General features: G+C 39.1%; 1 protein-coding gene across 1 annotated transcript in view; it reads left to right on the top strand.

The window, feature by feature from the left end:
- The window catches only part of CPXM2 (carboxypeptidase X, M14 family member 2), a 113,688-nt gene that overhangs the window by 68,418 nt on the left and 24,335 nt on the right, over positions 1–20,935 (top strand). The window contains exons 6-9 of the mRNA XM_008166291.4: positions 496–646; positions 10,932–11,020; positions 18,757–18,880; positions 20,681–20,877. Of these exons, the coding sequence (XP_008164513.2) occupies positions 496–646; positions 10,932–11,020; positions 18,757–18,880; positions 20,681–20,877 (561 nt within the window). The remainder of the gene's footprint in view (positions 1–495; positions 647–10,931; positions 11,021–18,756; positions 18,881–20,680; positions 20,878–20,935) is intronic.

The following is a 20,935-nucleotide window of genomic DNA, read 5'->3' on the forward strand; positions in this document are numbered from 1 at the left end:
TCTGAGTCGCCTGCTCCAGCTCTGCCAGTCCCTGACCCACTCGGCAGTGTAGATCTGCAGGGTATCAGATCTGCAGGGTACCAGCTATTATTTTGAAGAACTGGCCCCCTCCTGCTCCTTGCACACAGGAGGGGATAGATCAAATACAGAGTCCCCTCCATGGGCCAGATCCTAAGCTGGTGTAAATCCATTGATGTCAGTTAACTACACTGATTTACAGCAGATGAGGATGCCCGCAGGGTGCACATTGTTTGAGAGAAACTGTGGAGAAGACGGAGCTGTGAAACTTTCCCCTTTTACTCTGGCCCACTAATATTTGAGCTGAGAGCATGTTCTCCCTGAAGAGCAATTCATCTCTGAGTTCCCCTCACCTACCTATCAGGGCATAATCTCATTCCAACTTTGAGTTTGATCTAGTTCCAGATATTATTACCAAAGGTTCGGTGAGCCCGGTTGAACTGAACTTGACGTTTTTGTATGTTTGAACCTGAATAGATTTTTGAAGGAAACAGCGAGAAAGAGATCCCGGTACTCAATGAACTGCCAGTACCAATTGTTGCACGTTATATCCGTATAAACCCTCGGTCATGGTACGAAGAAGGGAGCATCTGTATGAGATTGGAAATCTTAGGCTGCCCCCTGCCAGGTAAGCACAGTTCTCCGTTACATTTGGCAGGATTGCTCACAAACTTTGCCAAGTCCACATTACTCAGCTCAGAAGGAGTCCTAAAGCGTATCCTGGCATTAATAGATCTCTCTTGAATGGGCAATCAAAGTTGTGTAAAAGGTAACAGAAATACATTCTACCCTGCTACAACGATAGTGTCAGTGTAATTCTATTCAAATGCAACTAAAAGATATGTATAATGGGCATTATTCATAAACCAAAATTACACATCTGATCTAATGAGGAATTGCTCTTATGTTCAAGCTGAGATACAGATTCATAAACCTTACTGAGTGCACATGTACCAGAGTGTTAACAGAATGATGCATTGAAAGGCTCACTTGTGAATTGCCTAGAGTCACAGATTTTAAGGCCAGAATGGACCACTGTGATCATCAAGTCTGACTTCCTGCATAAGATAGACTAAAGGACTTCCCTGAATAAATTCCTGCTTCAGGTCTGATAGCTGTGCTTGGACTAGAGCATATCTTTTAGGGGGGAAAATCCAACCTGGATTTAAAATTTACCAACACTTGTTAAATTTTAAATGTTGGCAAATTATTCCATTTTTCTTTAAGACTACAGAAGTCACACATCCTGAAAGTCAACAAAAGATCTTTTAAATGCTAGATATTTCATTAATCATACTCATGCAAAAAATATCTAGTGCTACACTAGGTACCATATACAAGATGGAAACTAAGTCAAGGCCATTCCAGAAAAAGGGCATTCAAAATTTCACAATGCCTCAAGCTTATATCTCAGTTATGGGTTAGCATAACATCGCCTAGTGTCAGGTTTATAATTAGATATTTGTATATATATATATTTGTATATCTGTTTGTTCAAGTCTTTTCTACGGTTTTCAACTGCTCATTCTAAATCTTTCATCTGCTTTTTTTCTTTAAACTTAAATTCTGGTATTTTGGGGATAGGTCTTCCCTTTTTTTTTTTTTTTTGCAGGGGGCTACGAATAGTATTTTTAGAAATACTAGAAGCAGAAAGAGAACTGCCTTTCTAGAGCTTATCATTACTAATTTAACTGCTCCTGTTCTGAGACTTGCTGCCGCCAATTCCACTGTTGATGTAGGGTCATCCCACTGATTTAAAGTTCAGCAGAAAGAACCTGGTGTACTAGCAGAGAGTAATGCGCACCTCAGATTTCCATTTGAAGTATATTCCACGTGGCTCTGGTTAGTGTGTCTACAGGCACATTCTTTAAAACACTGGATGTCAGACAGAAGTAAATGAGAAGTTCTTCCTATTACCATGGAACCAGTAGCAAGTGCACAGGAGGGACAAGCATAGTGTTGTCCAGGGGATAATGAAGATGACACTGATACCATGGTGGAGAGCAACATGTGCTACAGGAAAGGTGGAAAGTTCTTACAACCGTTTATTTTCAATTCTGTAAAACTGCACTTGCTTTATTCAAGCCAGAGAAGAAAAGAGGCAAAATGTAGTACTTTAGAAAGTAAATGTTTTTAATAATACAATAACTATGTTATAAATACTGGAAAAACTACAATTGACAAAGGTCAAATTCTGCTTTCTCATCATGAGACAGTTCACAGTAACTCATTTAACTTCAATGGGTTACATCGATAGACAATGATGTAACTGAGATCAGAATATGACCCATTGTAAACTCAAGCTCACCTTCACTTTGGTTGAAGTGATCAAGTTCTAATTTCCTTCTCATCTTGGATTAGAATGGAAACAGTGTCAGGTCCTTACTTATATCCATGCTGTGATGAGTTGGGTCACAGAAACCCCTTTGGAACTGCCACCTGATGTGCTGGGACTACCTCTGAGCCCGTTTTCCCTGCCGGCTTGGGACTCCAGTTCCTTGGCTTGTTTGAGCCAGACACGCTTGCCTGCTGCAAACACAGATCCAAGTCTGAACCATGTCCCCCACAAGCTGCGGGCTTAAAAAAACAGCTTAAGAAGTGCTCCTCTCTCCAGCACTTAGATGCCCAGCTCCGAATGGGGTCCAAACCCCAAATAAATCCATTTTACCCTGTATAAAGCTTATACAGGGTAAACTCATAAATTGTTCGCCCTCTATAACACTGATAGAGAGATATGCACAGCTGTTTGCCCCTCCCCCCATTAATACATACTCAGGGTTAATTAATAAGTAAAAAGTGATTTTATAAAAATACAAAAAGTAGGATTTAAGTGGTTCCAAGTAATAACAGACAGAACAAAATAAATTACCAAACAAAATAAAATAAAACACGCAAGTCTAAACCTAATGCAGTAGGAAACAATGCAGGTAAATCTAACCCTCAGAGATGTTCCAATAAGCTTCTTTGACAGACTAGCCTCCTTCTAGTCTGGGTCCAGCAATCACTCACACCCCTGTAGTTACTGTCCTTTGTTCCAGTTTATTTCAGGCATCTCTTTTGGGTGGAGAGGCTCTCTTTTGAGCCAGCTGAAGACAAAATGGAGGGAGCATATATAGTCTCTCTCGTGGGTGGAAACCCCTCTCCTCTCCCATGCAGAATCCAGCTCCAAGATGGAGTTTTGGAGTCACATGGACAAGTCACATGTCCATGCATGACGCAGAACTTTACAGGCCAATACCACATTCCCAGGAAAGCTCAGATGTGGATTGGCGTCTCTTATAGTTCATTGTCAGCTTAAGTGTTTCTTGATTGGGCACTTACTGAGAATAGTCTTTTCTCAAGAAGCTGACCAAATGCTTCACTGAGGCTACTTAAAATCAGACAAATACACATCCAATATTCATAACTTTGAATACTAAAATGATACATGCATACAAATAGGATGCATAACCTTTGCAGAGATATGTTCCATGGCATATCTAGCATAAAACATATTCCAGTTATGTCATACTTACACTCATAAGCATATTTCTATAAAGCATTATGGAGTGCAACGTCACACATGCTTCTGCATGTTAGTTATTTATGGGGGCCATTTTCTGCAGTGGCTGTTTTTGTTTGTCTTTGACATTAAGGCAGACAGTATCATAGCCACTGAAAAATACACATTAAATATGGAGGGTTGCTTATTTTTGGAATGTTTGAAAAGGCTTAGGATTTTGACGAGGATTTATACAGTAGGCAATTGGGCTGGGTGGAACAACATCTGAACATTTTCGGCATGTTTGTTGAATCTCATGCGAATGCCTTAACCACTAGGCTAAAGGTTACAAGAGGTGTAACTCTGAACTGGCTTCATTGGGAGCAGAGGTAGGCCTCGTTGCATTTGAAAATCCTACCTTTAAATCCTTACCTAAGCACCTAATTATGTTTCCTGATTTCTAGAAGTGTTGAATATCCTCATGCCTCCTATTGTATTCTATAAAAAGGCTTATTCGTGCTTAAAGGCAATTGGGGGTTGAAATCATGAAACTTATTTAGGTGCCTAAGGCCAAGAATTTGAATAATAAGAGATTGAATTTATCCTTTTTAAGTACTTATTTGAGTTCCTAATAAGTAACCTGATTTTCAAATGTGATGAGCACTAATTTACTGAGGAAGGATGATCACTGGAAGAAAGATTTTTACCACTAGAGCTGTGAGGCCAATTTACACAAAATAAGAAATCTTCATCCAAAACTCAAGCCAAACATTCAGGAGATGCTATAAAGTTTAGCTAACTTGAAAATATGTTTGCCTTTTTATGCATTTCCTGGAAATAGCCAGGACTGGAAACTACAGTCTATATCTCTGGAAAACTCATGAGAAAATCTTTCCTTATAAGATCCGTTGTCTGATTTATGGACCAACGTGGGGAATGATTATCTGAACTGAAGCTTTTAAGATGCTCTCATATTTATCATAAAAATGTTCATGTAATATTCATAATATGCATTTTTGTGTATTGTAGGATACTTTTGATCAGCCCCTCTTTCTAGAGGGAGGATTGAACTATCCATTAGCCCTACTGAAAACTGTACAAACATATGACACAACTATGGAGGTACTGGTTCAGCAGACATATCAAGTGATTTCCTGTTTCATCGAGGGCAAGGCATGTTTATGTGTAGAAGGAGAGATGGCAAAAAGTCTTTCAAAAAGTCAAAGATGATGAAGGTGGCACCGGTTATTTAATTTCCTCACTAGTTTCCAAAAATGTTGCTACTTAGACAGATACAGACTGACACATGCAGTCTTTTGCAGTTGTCTCAGAGGGATAGATGTGCTTTTCTTTCCAGTCTTTTCTCAAAGGTAATATAAAGCAGAAAGAAGCTGGATAGGATCAAAAATACCCAAATATTGGAGGAGACAAAAATTCAATTGAGGTTTTCATGTATTTACTATGTCAGAGAATGATCACCCCAATAGATGATTCTTTTAATAGAATAAATTCATGACACGATATAATTTTCAGAATTCTTCAGATTTGATCCAAGAGGTAAAAATAACTTAAACTACCATAAGTACAAGTATATAACCTATTTGATGGCTTGCTCTTTTTTGCAGTGGATGCTTCATTCAGTAGCTGTTTCAAATGAGCTGCAGAACATTTCTTGCTTGATTGTTTGTTTGTTTCTTAAGTCTACCAAAGGACTCACTATGTGCAATATTATAACTCTAACCCATACCCTACTGATGAGCAATCATCTACACAAGCAGTTCCATTGACTTCAGTGGGATTATTTATGAGAGTAACTGCTCACTGTCAGGTCACACTCTGGCCCTTTGTGTTTTAATTTAATCCTTGTGGAGCTAAAGCCTGAAGTCTTTACTTAGGCAAATTCAAATGAGCTTTCCTGGAAATTTTTGCCTATGTAGGGACTGCATCAAAAAAAGTTTAAATTCACTAAGGGACTTGGGTGTAGCTTACGTAGTATATCCCTATATATTCATCAAGGGATAGGTATATCAGCACAGAGTAATATAATGGTTGCCCTCAGAATGGTTCCTTCCACCTTTTCATGGTTACATAAAATATTGTTATGAGCAAGTACTTCCTATGCTTAGAATGGGGAAAGCTGCTAGAATCCGTAATATTTCTAGAACCAGAATAAACTTTAAATGTGCTTGTTATTAACAGTTAAAAGAAAATGTTTGAAAGATGACTGCTGTGGGCTGGTGCCTTCATGCTTAGGGTGACCATGCATCTCGTTTTGGCTGGGACAGTCCCGCTTTTAAGCCCTGTCCTAGACGTCCTGACTTTTTTGGCAAAACTAGGCATTTGTCCTGTTTGCTCTTGCCAAGTGATGACCAGTTGGCAAGAGCAAACGGGACAAATGGCCACTTCTACCAAAAAAGTGGGGCATACTCCCCTAATGGGATGTGGAGGAATGTTCGGGGGGGGGGAGAGTGCGATGCTAGCCATGCACAGTGGGGCTCGGGCGAGTGGCAACACCAGGCAGCTTGAGCCACCCCCGGGCAGGGATGGCAGGAGGTGGGGGGGTGGGGACTTGGGACAGACCTGTGGGGGGATTCGGGTGAGCAGCTCGGGCCAGCCCCGTGTGGTGTCCCATTTTTACTTTGAGAAATATGGTCACCCTATTGATTCTTCTCTGGTGTATGCCAGTTTTACACTGTTGTCATTTAATTGAATTAACTGGAGTTACTCCTGACTTATAGTAGTGCAAATGAGATAAGAATCCGCACGATATATCTGAAGAGTGTGATTTCACCGTTGATTTAACATGTCATGGTAGCATTCAGAAACGTAATGAAATAGAACACGTGAAAAGAAACTTATGATTTATTCTAGTAGCTGTCTGTACATTTTTTCAAGATGTGTTTAATGGCCATGATATGTTTGATTTGCTGGAGAGAGGTCAAACTTGTGCATATTCATTAGGAACAGGGTGCACATTCCCAATCACAGGCCCAACAAAGAAAATAACAGAACGCCACTAGCCGTCACCTTCAGCCCCCAACTAAAACCTCTCCAGTGCCTCATCAAAAATCTACAACCTATCCTGAAAGATGATCTCTCACTCTCACAGATCTTGGGAGACAGACCAGTCCTAGCTTACACACAGCCCCCCAACCTGAAGCAAATACTTACCAGCAACCACACACCACACACCAAAAACACTAACCCAGGAACCTATCCTGGCAACTAAGCCCGATGCCAACTCTGTCACATATCTATTCGAGTGACACCATCATAGGACTTAATCACATCAGTCACACCATCAGGGGCTTGTTCACCTGCACATCTACCAATGTGATATAAATGGACACAAATCTGACATCAGGAATCATAACATTCAAAAACCAGTAGGAGAACACTTCAACCTCTGACTTCTCTGGTCACTCAGTAACAGACTTAAAAGTGGCAATTTTGCAACAGAAAAGCTTCAAAAACAGACTCCAACGAGAAACTGCTGAACTTGAATTAATATGTAAACTAGATACCATTAACTTTGGCTTGAATAGAGACTGGGAGTAGCTGGGTCATTACACAAATGGAATCTATTTCCCTATGTTAAGTATCCTCACACCTTTTTGTCAACTGTCTGAAATGGGCCATCTTGATTATCACTACAAAAGTTTTTTTTTCTCCTGCGGATAATAGCTCATCTTAATTAATTAGCCTCTTACAGTTGGTATGGCAACTTCCACCTTTTCATGTTCTCTGTGTGTGTAACAGGGTGCTGGCTAGGAGATCCAAAACAGGCCCCTGTTAGCCCGACTCCACTTAAAAGGGGGATTGTTAGGACGGCTGGGCAGGCCACGCCCTAATCACCTGAGGGGATGCAACTACAGGCCTCAGTGACCAGCCTGCTATATAAAGCTGAGTGGGAGGAAGCAGAGTGGGAGAGACAGGAAAGGGAGGAGCAAGGAGCTCTAGATCCCTGCTGGCAGGAGAAGCTAGCGGTCTCCCAGGGTGTTGGTCTGTAAGATATGTAAATAGTAGGTGGTGGGGACAGGCACGAACAATAAAAGAGCACTGGTGCATTTACTTTGGAGCAGTCTCCGACTGAGTTTGTGAAGGGGCCGGTAGCGGGCACCGCTACAGTATGTATGTATATATAGCTTCTTACTATATGTTCCATTCTATGCATCTGATGAAGTGAGCTGTAGCCCACGAAAGCTTATACTCAAATAAATGTGCTAGTCTCTAAGGTGCCACAAATACCCCAGTAATTCTAAGATTTTCAAAGCTGTCTAAGGGATTTGGGCACTATCTTCCTTTAATTTTAATAGGAGTATGTCTAAATCTTTTAGACTGTATTGAACATCTCAGCCATAGCACTCTATAAAGAAAAACTTTTCTAATAGGACGAACAAAAAGCAAACTGCAGTTGTAGAAGTTCTTTGGCACTATAGTATGAGTACAGGTTTCAAACCGCAAACTCCATGAGAAGTTCAACTTTGTTGAAGTGACGATGAAGTTGAGACAATGTGGTATTAGGATGGATGCAAACTCTGTGAATTAAAAAAAGAGAATCCTTATCATTTGGTAATGTTAGTTGCTTTGAGAGTGAAGATTTCACCCTCCCATCTTTGTGAGACTCTCTTCATACACAGCATTTTATATCAAACCCTAAAGAACACTAGAAATTTTAAAAAATATATAATTACTCTCTGCTTATCATTATTATTATTTATACTATGGTAGCACTTAGGAACCCCATTCAAGGTTCAGGGCCCCATTGTACTAAGCACGGTACAGACATGTAACAAAGAGACAGTCCTTACCCCAGAGACCTACAGTCTTCATGACAGGATACAATAGGAGATAAATCTAACAAATAGGGAGGGGTAGAGTGGGAGAATGACAGCTGAGCAGAAAGTTATAAGTATTTGTGTTTATAAAAGTAGTTTAGATTTATGGAAAACCTTCAATGTTCTTGTGCTGAGAAGGAATTCGATATTGTGGAGATGATTTCTTTCTCTGTCTCATACACATACTCTTATAGAATTGGAGATGGAAAAGGTCACGAGTCCATCCCCCTGACAGTGCAATTGATTTCTGTATTTTACCCTATCTAGTTTCACTTTGGGAGTGGTAGAGGGTAGGAGCATGTCAGAAACTATTCTTTCAAAGTACCTTTGCCAGCCAGTTTATAAATTAGCTGTGGTGCTGGCTTAAATGGAAGTTGACAGTGGAAAAAAATCAATACATTCTTTTGAATTCATCGTAATCAGACAGACTTTCAGGGTTTCTTTTTCCTGCAACGGGGAGGGATTGTTTGAAATGATGCCAGGAATGAATAAGTAAATCACAATTGAAATGCTACAGTGGTTTTAGCTGCATGGGGTCTTATTTTCTGTTTGCATGATGGTAAATAGTTGTTGCCAAGGTGGACTTAATGTACAGCAGATGATAGTGGGTTTTTGGTTGGGGGAGGGGGAGGTTTATTTTTTTGTCTTCTGCATTTTGCTCTATACTTTCCTAATCTCTATTCCTGCTGCAACAGAAAAATCAATGGTCAAAACAGACTGACAATCGAGGTTGGCAAAACGTTCATGTTTGTTCACAAGAGATCTGAGATTATGCACCTTTTAGAAGTAGAACCAAAGGTGCAATACTCCTTTTGTAGGATTATTTTCATTTTCAGGGATTTCAATGGAAATGGGAGGTCCCATTGCCTTTTTTTGGTTTCACTCACCAAATCTACATCACCATGTCATAGGAATGGTAGATAAACAGTTAATGCATGGTCAAAATACCAGGCTTTTAAAAATCTCTCTTAAAGGAAGGGAATTTTAAGTACTAGGGAAAAATCAGTTACTGTATGTTTTCACATCTGATGATTGAGAAAACCTAGAGTATCCTGACAATTTTAAGATGTTTATTTTTATCTTTATGATTTATTTCCTGTGACATTAAACACACCATATTCTGTCTCTTCTGAGAAGAGGAGATTGTGTGGTTTGCATTTCAGATACATTACTGTGGTGTGACGTTTAAAATGTTTTGAGTTCAGGTGCCATATTTATTGTTGTTGTAGCACCACTGGGGTCAAGGTAGTTACATGAATTTATTCCCCAGTTAGGTCTCAATAATAATCTGAAAATGCAGATGCTTATTTGAAGCTTATTTAATCTGTTGAATCTACAAAATTTGCTTGGTGGGCACATGAGGCAAGATGTATATCTGCTCATCTGATTGGCTTTGTATTCTAGCCAATTGGGAAGCCAACTGAGATCAGGTGGTCTTTTTGTAGCGAGACCCATCAGACAACAGCAAATTCCATTGGATGGCTAGGATTTGGAGGTGCAAGACTTTTCTGAAGCTCCTATAGCCATGTTCTAACAACAGCGCTGGAGCGAATTCTTAAAGTATCTCAGCACTGCTGGTGTAGACTAGAACATGGAAGTGCAGAACAGAATAAGAATGAAAAATAATCCCTGGTGTGGGTGAAAAACTCAGTTAACATTTCAGAAACGTCCAAAAATGGTGGTTCAGGTTCACTGCTTAGAATGAGCAAAAGCTGGAGCTGGGAGTGTTTCTGATTTTTTCCTAACTGGTTTGCTCATCCAACCTTTTTCTTTAGCTGAATTGTCAGTGCACTCACCTGGAAAGGCAAGAAAGCACAGGTTTTTGTTCCGCCTCCATCTTCTCGCTTGACACTAATTATTAATTGTCATCCTGTTGGTTTAATTAGATATGTGATGGCCTGCCTTCTGCTGAGAAATGTTTTCATGGAACACATCACACAGAGTAAATTATATCCACATAGTAAAGAAAATAGTCTGTTAATTTTAAATTAAAAAGCCCAAAAACTTATGCAGTGAGTTTGAGAAAATACTTAACTAGAAATAATTCTTACTACAAAAAGTGGATCCATTATTTATTAGGCCCAATATTTTGCAGGCAGTGCATAATCTGTGAAAATGCTCATCAATAACAACAAATAGCTACTGGTTCTCTACAGTAACTACAGTAATTATTCTAGTAGAAAGATAACATTTGCTGGGGCTTTTTCCTCTGAAGTGCTGTTTCCATTCTTTCTTAAATACATCTTTCTGATGCCTTGATTATTTTCTAGTGTCTCTTGCCCTTTTATAAAGCACTGACTGGAATGTGTTTTTTGCTTTTCCTATTAAACTTTAGTTGTTAATGCAGAGCAAATGTCTCAGTTACCGTAATATTGCTGCCTGCTTGGTCCTATTTGGTTTAATGAGTTGATTTGTATGGTAATTAGTAATATTTCAAAGCTGCTGTTTGTTTACTTCAGCTACTTAAAAGAGTCTTCATTAAATATGAGTAGGAGAGTGGCGTTCAGAATAAAACGCTTTCTCTCCGTGCTTGGCATCTTTCCCTTTGGGAATGGTTAATAAATATATGCAATTTTTAAAATTTCTTTTCTCAGACCCAAATAATTATTATCACAGAAGAAATGAAATGACAACCACAGATGATCTTGATTTTAAACACCACAACTACAAAGAAATGAGACAGGTAGGCCACAGAGAATGCAATTTCAGTTCTGGCATGTGTACACATGGGGTGGGTGATTGTGTTGGGGTCCTTATTTTAGGTAGTTGAGCTCTGTCAACCCTTAGATTTTGTGGAGTATACTAGGGGAAAGGCAAACTTATGGGAAGTTGAGAATTATGCATTTTCCAAATCTATCCTAACTCCAGATAAGTCTTTTCCAAAAATACCTCTGCCAAGTTATTTTGTGAGGGCTTACAAAGGAAATTCAATGTCTATCAACAGAACTTGATATTTTTCATTTATTACCTTTGGACAAAATATTGGGGTGTGTTATAAACCATTACAGGAAATAAATTCTAGACCTCAGAAAGCAGGTTTCTTTTTTATGGTAACCTACTTTAAAAGGCACATGGCTTTTTCCTAATCATGAATGTTTTGGCCAGATGGTAGATCCAGATCTCTCTGAGGTCGGTAGGAGTCTTTTCATTGATTTCAATGGACAGTGGATCAGCCTGCTAATATTTCCATCCAGTGTCATGTTTATGCATCTGTTATACAAATATATATTTAAGGACTTGTACTAATATTTTGGAGTTATTTAAGCTGAGCATTTTCCTCTCAAATGCTACAGGGAAAACATTAAAAAAGAGTGATGAGTTGAAGCTGCAAGAGAAGGATAGTTAGACTTTGTCACTAGCAAAATTGTGTGCATTGAAGGAGGTATTTTATGGAGAGATATACAAAATAAAATATTATAAACCTGGAAAGATTATTTACAAATCAGAGCTTTATTGTGTTACAGTTTCAGCTGTGAACATACTGTCTTATCTGGATTTGTGCATTGGTGTGCTATTCTCTAAAATTTTTGTAAGCTCACATCAATATGAACACAGCATATTAAATATGATTTTCCTTTCTATTGCTGTAGTGACTATTATTACATCAAAATGGCTTTTGAAACTTTACATTTAACATTTATGTGACATTTGCAGCTTTAAAATTGGCATTTAATGTACAGTACTTTGAAATGTCAATGTGTTTTTAAACTTCTCTCTTGATGAAAAAATCTATCTGGCTACAAAAACGAATGCTGCAATATATGGCTAAAAGTCCAGCTTCTTTCTTTGTCAACCTTCCACCCAATCCTAACAGGTTTCTCCACAGTGGTGGTGGCATGTACCCATGTATGTTGTTTCAACAGTCTGCTCTTGTGACTCTCCGGAGTGCTGAACATTGTAATATGCTCATTCCTTGATAGTGCACCGAGACTTCTTGAGTAACTGAATTGTGGTATATTTCAATGTATTGTGTGATCATATGAATAAAACAGAGAGACAGGGTCAGATTCCTTACTCAGTTACCCCAGTGTAAATCTACAGTCAGGAGTTCCCCTTCCCAAACTTGGTTCGTGGCTTGTTCAGGGTAAGCCCTTGGCAGGCTGTGAGACTTTGTTTGCCTGAGCGTCTGCAGGTACGGCTGCTTGCAGCTCCCAGTGGCTGCGGTTCGCCATTCTCGGCCAATGGGAGCTGCAGGAAGCGGCGCGGGCTGGGCCACCACTTCCCACAGCTCCCATTGGCCGGGAACAGCAAATCACGGCCACTGGGAGCTGCAAGCAGTCATACCTGTGGATACTCCGGTAAACAAAGCATCTCGCGGCCTGCCAGGAGCTTACCCTAAACAAGCCGCGAACCAAGTTTGGGAACCCCTGAGAGTAACTCAGCTGAAATCAAAGGAGTTATTTTGGATTAATACCACTGTAGATGCAAATAAATATTAATTTAGGGATAAGGGAGATCACAATAGGTACCAGCAGGCTCATGCCATGTAAATGACCATGAACCAAAAGAAAGCTAATACTGTCAGTCTAATTTTAGATTCACCAGCCTTAATTATCTCCCTTTAACTTCAAATGAGGGGGGGGGGGGGAATCTGGATTTATATCACCCCAGACATAGGTGTGGGATGTGCTAAAGAAATATTTCTTCCTGTCCTGCTCTTCAAATATAAAGATAATATGCTTGGTCTTGAAGTATGTGAATCATTATCTGAGTGCTGAATCTTCAGTGTATTTATACTGCATGAGTCATCATTCATTTTTACTGAGCAGTTGTGTACTAAGTCACACGTTTAGTTCACTAGAGATTTCATGGCCTATATTTCTAGCACAAAGATTAGACAAATAGAAACTCAATTGGCATAATTAGTGTCAAGAACAATAACTGTAAATACATTTTAGATACTAATTGCACAAAGACAGGTTGGTCAGGTTTGAAATATCTTTGAAAAACAGCTTAAAAAAAGAATTATTTCCCTAGTTCTTCTATAAGGAGAAAATCAAGATGTGATTAAATAATGGTAAGGGCTGTGAACTGGTCAGCTGTGAACTATGTCCTCTGCTGGGCTTTCTCAAGTTGGGTGCTTCTGTGTAGTAGTATCTCATTTTGTAGCACTCTTGTCATTTGGCAAGCAGGGAGACGGTTCGGGGTGTGATTGGAGGAGATCTGATATCACTGCAACATACCTTTGGTGACACTAGAGAATTTAATCATTGTCTTTGAGTCTTTAAACAGACAGCCTGGCACAACAGCTTTAAGAGACATGTAGATTTCCCCATTCAAGATAATGTGTTCACGGTGCAGTTTATTAATGACAGCTTTGTTAACTACTTCACTTCTGACCATGTTAGAAGAGAGAGATAACTAATGTGTTTTCCACTCTGGTTGTTTATCATAGACACTAGAAAGGGACTGGCAGAAAGTGCTCCATGGACCACATTTTGGGAACCACTGTCTTAGGCTTCAATGCATAAGCTATTTACAAAAGGCAGGGAATTTTACCCCATCACCTACCATAGTCAAATTTTGCGTGCAAAAGTGCATTCAAAGCTCTCTGTGAAATCAGAGTGAACATTCTCCATGCATCTGAGAGCAGCGTTTAGGCTACAGTCTAAAAAGTATTTTCATGTTACATTCATGTTTGTACATGAGCATGTTAGAATGATTTGCAAAAGCATGCACTCCCCAGAATAATTTAGGGAGTGGGCATTTGATCACATGTGGATGCCTATGAATAGGATAATTAAGGCAAAACCCTTCTGCTAAGACGAAACTTCAGATAATTTGGGAGTAGATACTTTTTATTTCCAGCAAATATTTTTCACAGCATTTTGTGCATTGTGAAGAGAAAGGGGCCTGAACCAAAACCAGGAATCCAAACATCCCTAAACTTCAGAAAAGTTCAGATCCCAAATCTGGGCCCTGTCTCTATAATGGACTGAAACAAATGCTCAGGGTCTGATTTTTGTCTGGAAAATATTACCTGATTTCAGTGGGAGTTACTTGTATCCTCTGGGAGAGAGAATCAGGCCCCCAGCAGCCCTGAAATTTGAGAAAGTTGATCCAGTGTTGCAGCTTAGGCCCATCTTTAATTATGGAGGTGGTATGATGATGATATTGAAAATTCCTCTGAATTCAGCAGGACTGAATATGTTACCAATAGAACAGCTCCACTGGAGGGTGAAATACAATTAGGTCTGGAGGCTCAGAGCAAGGTCCACCACACCCCCTTGGCACCACTTTAGAGCTGTGGGGAAAGGGGCACTCCTGCCATTCTGAGAATCTTGTAGCCCTCAGATGCAACTGAGGTGGTTTCTGCATTAGCCCCCAAAAGTCCAGTGAATAAAGGGGCTCTGTATTTAGGCCTGGGAAGGAACCACAGGACTGGTCCCTCAGTGGATCCAGTGGTCCAAAACCCCTTCACAGAGTGCATGAAATGGCAGTGGCCACTGTCCCAGTCCATAGGCCAGAAGAGTATTTTCAGCTGAGCTGTATTGCAGTCCTACTGCTTCCCCAAAGATTGGGGGGCCAGTTAGTTCTGGACTCAAAACACATTCCCTTTGTGTGTGAGAAGGGGAGAATCACACCCGCAGAGCCCAGTCCAATGGGCAGAATTTATGCAATATTCCCGGTGTGTTAATAGAGTAAATAATTGCTGATTACAAACAAATAACAATTGTCAATTAGCAAAATTGCTCCTGGAAATGCTTTATAACCCTGCTGGTTGTTAATAACACTCAGACTGCATATTACCATAGATTGTCTTTGACAGTTTGTGCAGGCAGAAGGAAAAAGCTGTCTGAGGTTTCAGATGGCCTATTGTGCAATTTGTATTGTAGATAGGAAAGAAAAATGAGTATGAAAAAATGTTCATTCATATCCCTTATTCAGTACCATCACCCACTCCGTGGAAGACCTTGCAGTGCCAAAGATCCAATGGCATTTGTTAAGGAGAGAGATTAACACAGAATACTTTGGTTGTGTGGATTATTTTGGAACACTGTTTATTCTTTATAAAATTCCAGGGTGAGGGTCTGACTCAGTTTTAAGAGTAAAAAATAAAAGTTACTTCACAATTGGCATCATGTGCACCAAATTTAAATATAGACTGAATTTTTATTCCTAGTTTATAAACCCCTTAACATTTGAGTTTATATGGAAACATGAACTATCTTCATTATACCTGCACTGCTGGGCTCTGCTAGAATATTAAGAGATAATGAAAAATGTAATTCATGATACACCTAGGCCCCAATTAAAAAATTAAGTATGTGCTTAATGAGCATGTTGTGAATATTTCCATTACTTTAATGAACATTGATTTCAGTCCCCAGTTCCAGGGCCTGATCCAAGGCATACTGAAGTTAGTAGAAATATTTCCATTGACTTCAATGGGTCTGGATCAGGCTCACTGTGCTCTCCTGAATAAGAATAAACTTCAGTTCTTAAGTGCTTTCCTGAATTGGGGCCCAACATATTATAGTGATAGGCATCTTTGAGATGTTTCAGCTCTCTTCCCCTAGTCCTTCATGAGACTCTGCATTGGTCAGAAGCCTGTTCCCACATGGAAATGGAAAATGGTGGAAGGGTCTGCCCATGTGGAGTTTTTTGCAGAATCAAAGCCCAAGTAAAACCCAAGACGGATAGATATGAGTCAAATACATCTTTTCATTATCTATAAATTAGAGAAAGAGAATTCCATCCTGCTATAACAGACCTCCTTTCATGTTTCACAATGGCTATACATTTTACTCATTTTGCTTTGCATGGTAGGTAATTCAAGATAAAAAGGATTTGTTTTGTACAGTAAATACGTGTTTCTGGTCCAGTGTCCTATTTACCATGCCTTTTGAGACTACCATCAGAAGAACAGTCACGTAAACAAAATATTGGAAAGTTTTAAAGATTATTCTCAAATGTGCATTTATAGTTGGAGTAACAAATATATTCAGGTGATATATTCTAAATGATAAGAACAGAGGATAACGAGTTACTAATATACAAATTAAGACCAAATTAAAGAATAAATGAAAAAAAAAATAGAGGAGTGGGAAAAGGAGGAGGATGGGGTAGGGGAGCGAAAAGTGATAGGGAGGTCATGATTAATCCAAAAATGGTTCTAGTTTTATTCCATTTATTATAGGTAAGGAAAGTTCCTCATAATTATTTTTCACTTTAATTGTCACAAAGTGACCCTTCAAATGTAAACTCATACTTAAACAGGAACTTGCATGATAGGGTCCCAAAAAACTGCTGACCAGATATCCTCAAACAATCAAAAATGTATGTATGTGCCAAGATAGGTAGGTGAGCCAATATTAGTGTTACTGATCAGCTTATTACACCTACAGGTTGTACACACAGCTAGCCTATGGATCCACATGCTCTTATTACAGTTAACTCATCTTCCCTTTCTCCCCAACTACAATTGTTTCATCCACCCCTATAGCTTTTAGACGATAAGCCCTTTGAGGCAGTTACTGTCTTGTCTTTTGCTAATTGTTTATACAGCACCCAGCATGATGGGGTCCTGACCTAGTTGAGGCATCAAGAAGCTATTGTAATATCAAAACATTGATGATAGTGGTGATGAGGATGAGGTTGATGATAGTAATAAAGGAATTTGTCTTAAATTAAGACACTGGGAGTGTCATACTGCATTGCAATTTCCAGATGAGGATGGACTGAAGAAAGTTGTTGTTTTGTTTGTAAAATTGGTCTGTGTGTTTAGTGAACTTACGAAAATATCACATCATTTGCAACGTGATTATAAATAGAACCGCACTCCTTTGGTGATGTTCTCACCAACATGAATTGTGTTTTTCCCCTTAGATTTGCTAAATTGGAGCCTGGGTATTGGACATATCTAATTATTGCATTCCTAAAATCGTCAGCCCTGTTGTCATTGTTTCTAAATTAATGCTGTGAGAACAAAGTTATGTTATGCTACAATACTTGTTCAGTAGGGTATGTACAATCTAGTAAAATGATTGTTTAATCCATATTCCCTCGGATTCCAATTTATAGTAAAATCCTTATTTCTTTAAATAATCCTTTCCAGTGAACAAAATCAATGCAACAAAATCAAGGCCCTTCTTATCATTCAAAACTATTTTCTTTTATTTCTTATTAGGACCTCATGCTTTGAACTCACACATTTATTTCTTTTAATCCAACTGATACTGATCCTGGGAGTACAAAAATTGAACTCAGTTGTCACTAATGGTCAAGCAGTATTTGGTATACAACACTGACATGAAGTTAATTTGCAACAAGACACATTACAGTACCTATCAGTTCAGCAGATTTGAATGTCATGTACATTAACTGCATACTCAACAATAAATCTTTGAATTTACAGATGTGCATGATAAAAGCCATCACCAAGTCAGAGAAATATTACCCCATATGAAAACTGTTAATCTCACAAGCCATCCACATATCTGATGCTGAATGTAGTAGCATGTGACCGGCCTTGCTACAGATACATAACCCCAAACCTCTGAAAAGTTTTAAGGATCAATGACATATTGAAAGATGAGAAGTCTCCTATTCTTTCCTGTATGTCCGCACACAGTGGGGAGAGTTCAGATTGTGTAGCATGCTCTCCCCCTTTCAGAGGCTTGTCTTGCTATTCTTTCCACATCCATATCAATTCCTGCTGTGCTCCTACCACAGATTTCATACTGTAATCTGAGCAGGGTTGGACTTGGTCTGTACTCAGGTGGAGGCCTCCAGATATAATCAGAATGCTGCAAAAATGTTTTTAAAGGATTCAGCAGGTGATGTTCTTCCCTCTTACAGAACCAGAACCCCAGTATGAGGTCATGGGTTCAGTGCTTCTGGAGGTATCCATTGAATATTTGGCTAGGGGCCTGGAACCCCTACATTCCAATCACAACTCGCCACTAACTCTCTGTGTCACAGACCCCATTGTAAAAAAAGGAAGTAATTATTGTACTTACCTATCTCACAGGAGTGTTGAGAGGATTATTTATGTAATTATTGTTAGTGCTTTGAAAATGTCAAGTGTTATATACCAGGAGTGCAAAGTATTATTATTTTTATTTATTTTTATTATGACTGTTCCTCCTCTCAGATCCTTCATTTAAATAATGTCCGATGTAAGAAGGATTTTGAACTTCACCCACACAGTGCTGCTCCAGCAGACTGTTATACTTGTTCTAGCTGAATGAACATTTGATTCTGAGCCAGCAGACCTATAACGATCTCCAAAATTGATTTTTTCAACAATTTTTGTTTTTCTCTGAAAAATTAAAATGAATATAGTATGTTCCCCCTACATCTAGTTTTGAATCATAGAATCATCTAAACCTTGAATGAGTTATAATCAATATTGTGTATATATATTTAGTACATATATATAAAATATACATAAGTGCGTCTTTTTTTCTTTGACAGTTGATGAAGGTTGTGAATGAAATGTGTCCAAATATCACGAGAATTTACAACATTGGAAAAAGCCACCACGGACTAAAGCTGTATGCTGTTGAGATCTCAGACAACCCAGGAGAACACGAAGTTGGTTAGGACGATATTCTGATTAAATCTATTTCAGGAGGGTTTTATTTTATTTTTTTAATTCCACACGTCTGCAGCAATTATCGCTGAAGAAACTTAGGTTCACTGCAGCAGTGATTTTGAATGTGTGTGGGAGGAACTTCAGCGTTATATTTCTAATAGGAGAAGAAAAGATTGAACATAAATAGAAGACATTATGGGAGTGGGATCCAATTAATTAATGCTTATGGGTTATAGTATTTACTGATTTTAAAAAAATAGAGTGGATTTTAGTGCAGTGGAATGTGGTTGGCTTACAGCCCTCAAGACTGAAGTTTTGTGTTTATCTATAGAATATGTGTACCACAAGTACAGGCAGCTCAAATTTCCCTCCGTTGCCTCACTAATGTGTCTCAGCTGAGTTCTGGGTGTAGTGTCTGGTGGTGAAACTAGTTCAATCTACAGACCCATTCTGTCTCTCAGTTGAGAATACCAACAAGGATGCTGATCTGATGGTGGGACTGGTATGTAGAGGGGAAGAAGCTTCAGCTTACAAAAAGGATGTAGCAATGCACATGATGGGGAGCTGTGCATCACATGCTGTATGCATCACAGTGCTGCCCCTCAGGTGAAGAAACTGCACAATGCCATTTACAGTCGAGGTCTAGCTGTACCCATGTGGCATGGTCTAGCTCTGTGATCTGGATTGAGATCACCAAGTTATGTCACATAAGCCACTGAAGGCTTTAACATTGTAATGAATATCAGCTATCACTGACCAGTCACTTTGGCTGAACTTAGACCAAGGCAAAAGGTTCCATAGAATAGTATGGAACTACTTACCCATTCAGTCCATTTAGCCTTCATGGACTACATCCACAACCAGTGTTCCACAAATGCCCATGTAATAATTATGAGTATGTCTATTTCCCCAGGCAGAATCTAGCATTTAGATGGGAAATTACTACACACAAATGGTTGCAACCTCAAATATTGCAAGCATATTTGTGGAGGCCACTTGAAAAATCTAGCCAATGGTCTTCATATGCAGTATGTGCACTCCTTCTTAATTAAGTGGCAGTTTAGTTCCATATTTCCTAGTCTAGTGACATTCTGAAGGATAGAATTATTCCAAACACTACCAATGAGATGCAGAGAGAACCCCCTTCTCCCACCATGTGCCTGTGAAGGAAGAATTTGGTCCCTAGGTATAATAGTCTACAGTATTTTTTGTTAGTGGTATACATGGTTAAAGGGGAGTTGAATACATCCTGTCAGAACTATGCAGTAAAGGACAACAAATATTGTGGCATTTAATAAAACCTTGCCAAATAAGTATGAATCATTGTTTTAGATGAATGAAAAGAGTGCCTGAGGTCAGAGACGTATTCTACAGTCAGCAAGAGACTCTGTATTATCTATCCTTTATTTATGGATAGATTTGTCATGTTATCTTTTAAAAGCATAGATCTTTTAAAATGGTGTTCCATATCAGTGTTTTACTGTAATTGGAAAACACAAAATAATGTAATTTAATTTTGCACCATGTTTTTCAATGGAAAATGTATCCCAAATGCTTTGCATGGTTGCTATAGATACTACCAATACGTAATTAAGTTATGGATAGGAGCAATGGGAAAGAGAAATTAAGTGGTATAGGTAAGTTAGAAAAGATACATTTTTTCAGCTGAGATATATTTATTTTGGGGGCTGACCCAATCCCTGATGAAGCCAGTGGAAAGGCTCCCATTGACTCCAATAGGTGTTGGGTTGCATCCTTGGTTTGCTCCACTAACTACATTCCTGTCCTATTTGTTTTCAACAGGTGAACCAGAATTTCGCTACGTCGCGGGGGCTCATGGGAACGAGGTGCTTGGACGTGAGCTAATGCTTTTGTTAATGCAATTTATGTGCCAGGAATATCTGGCTGGGAACCCACGCATTACACGTCTCATTGAGGACACCAGAATTCATCTCCTTCCTTCAATCAACCCAGATGGATATGAGATGGCATATGAAGTGGTAATGTGACTGTCAACATTACTAGCAATTATCTTATTCATAGTAGATTGGTAAAATA

This window comes from Chrysemys picta, chromosome 7 (genome assembly GCF_011386835.1).
Source record: "Chrysemys picta bellii isolate R12L10 chromosome 7, ASM1138683v2, whole genome shotgun sequence".
Lineage (NCBI taxonomy): Eukaryota > Metazoa > Chordata > Testudines > Emydidae > Chrysemys > Chrysemys picta.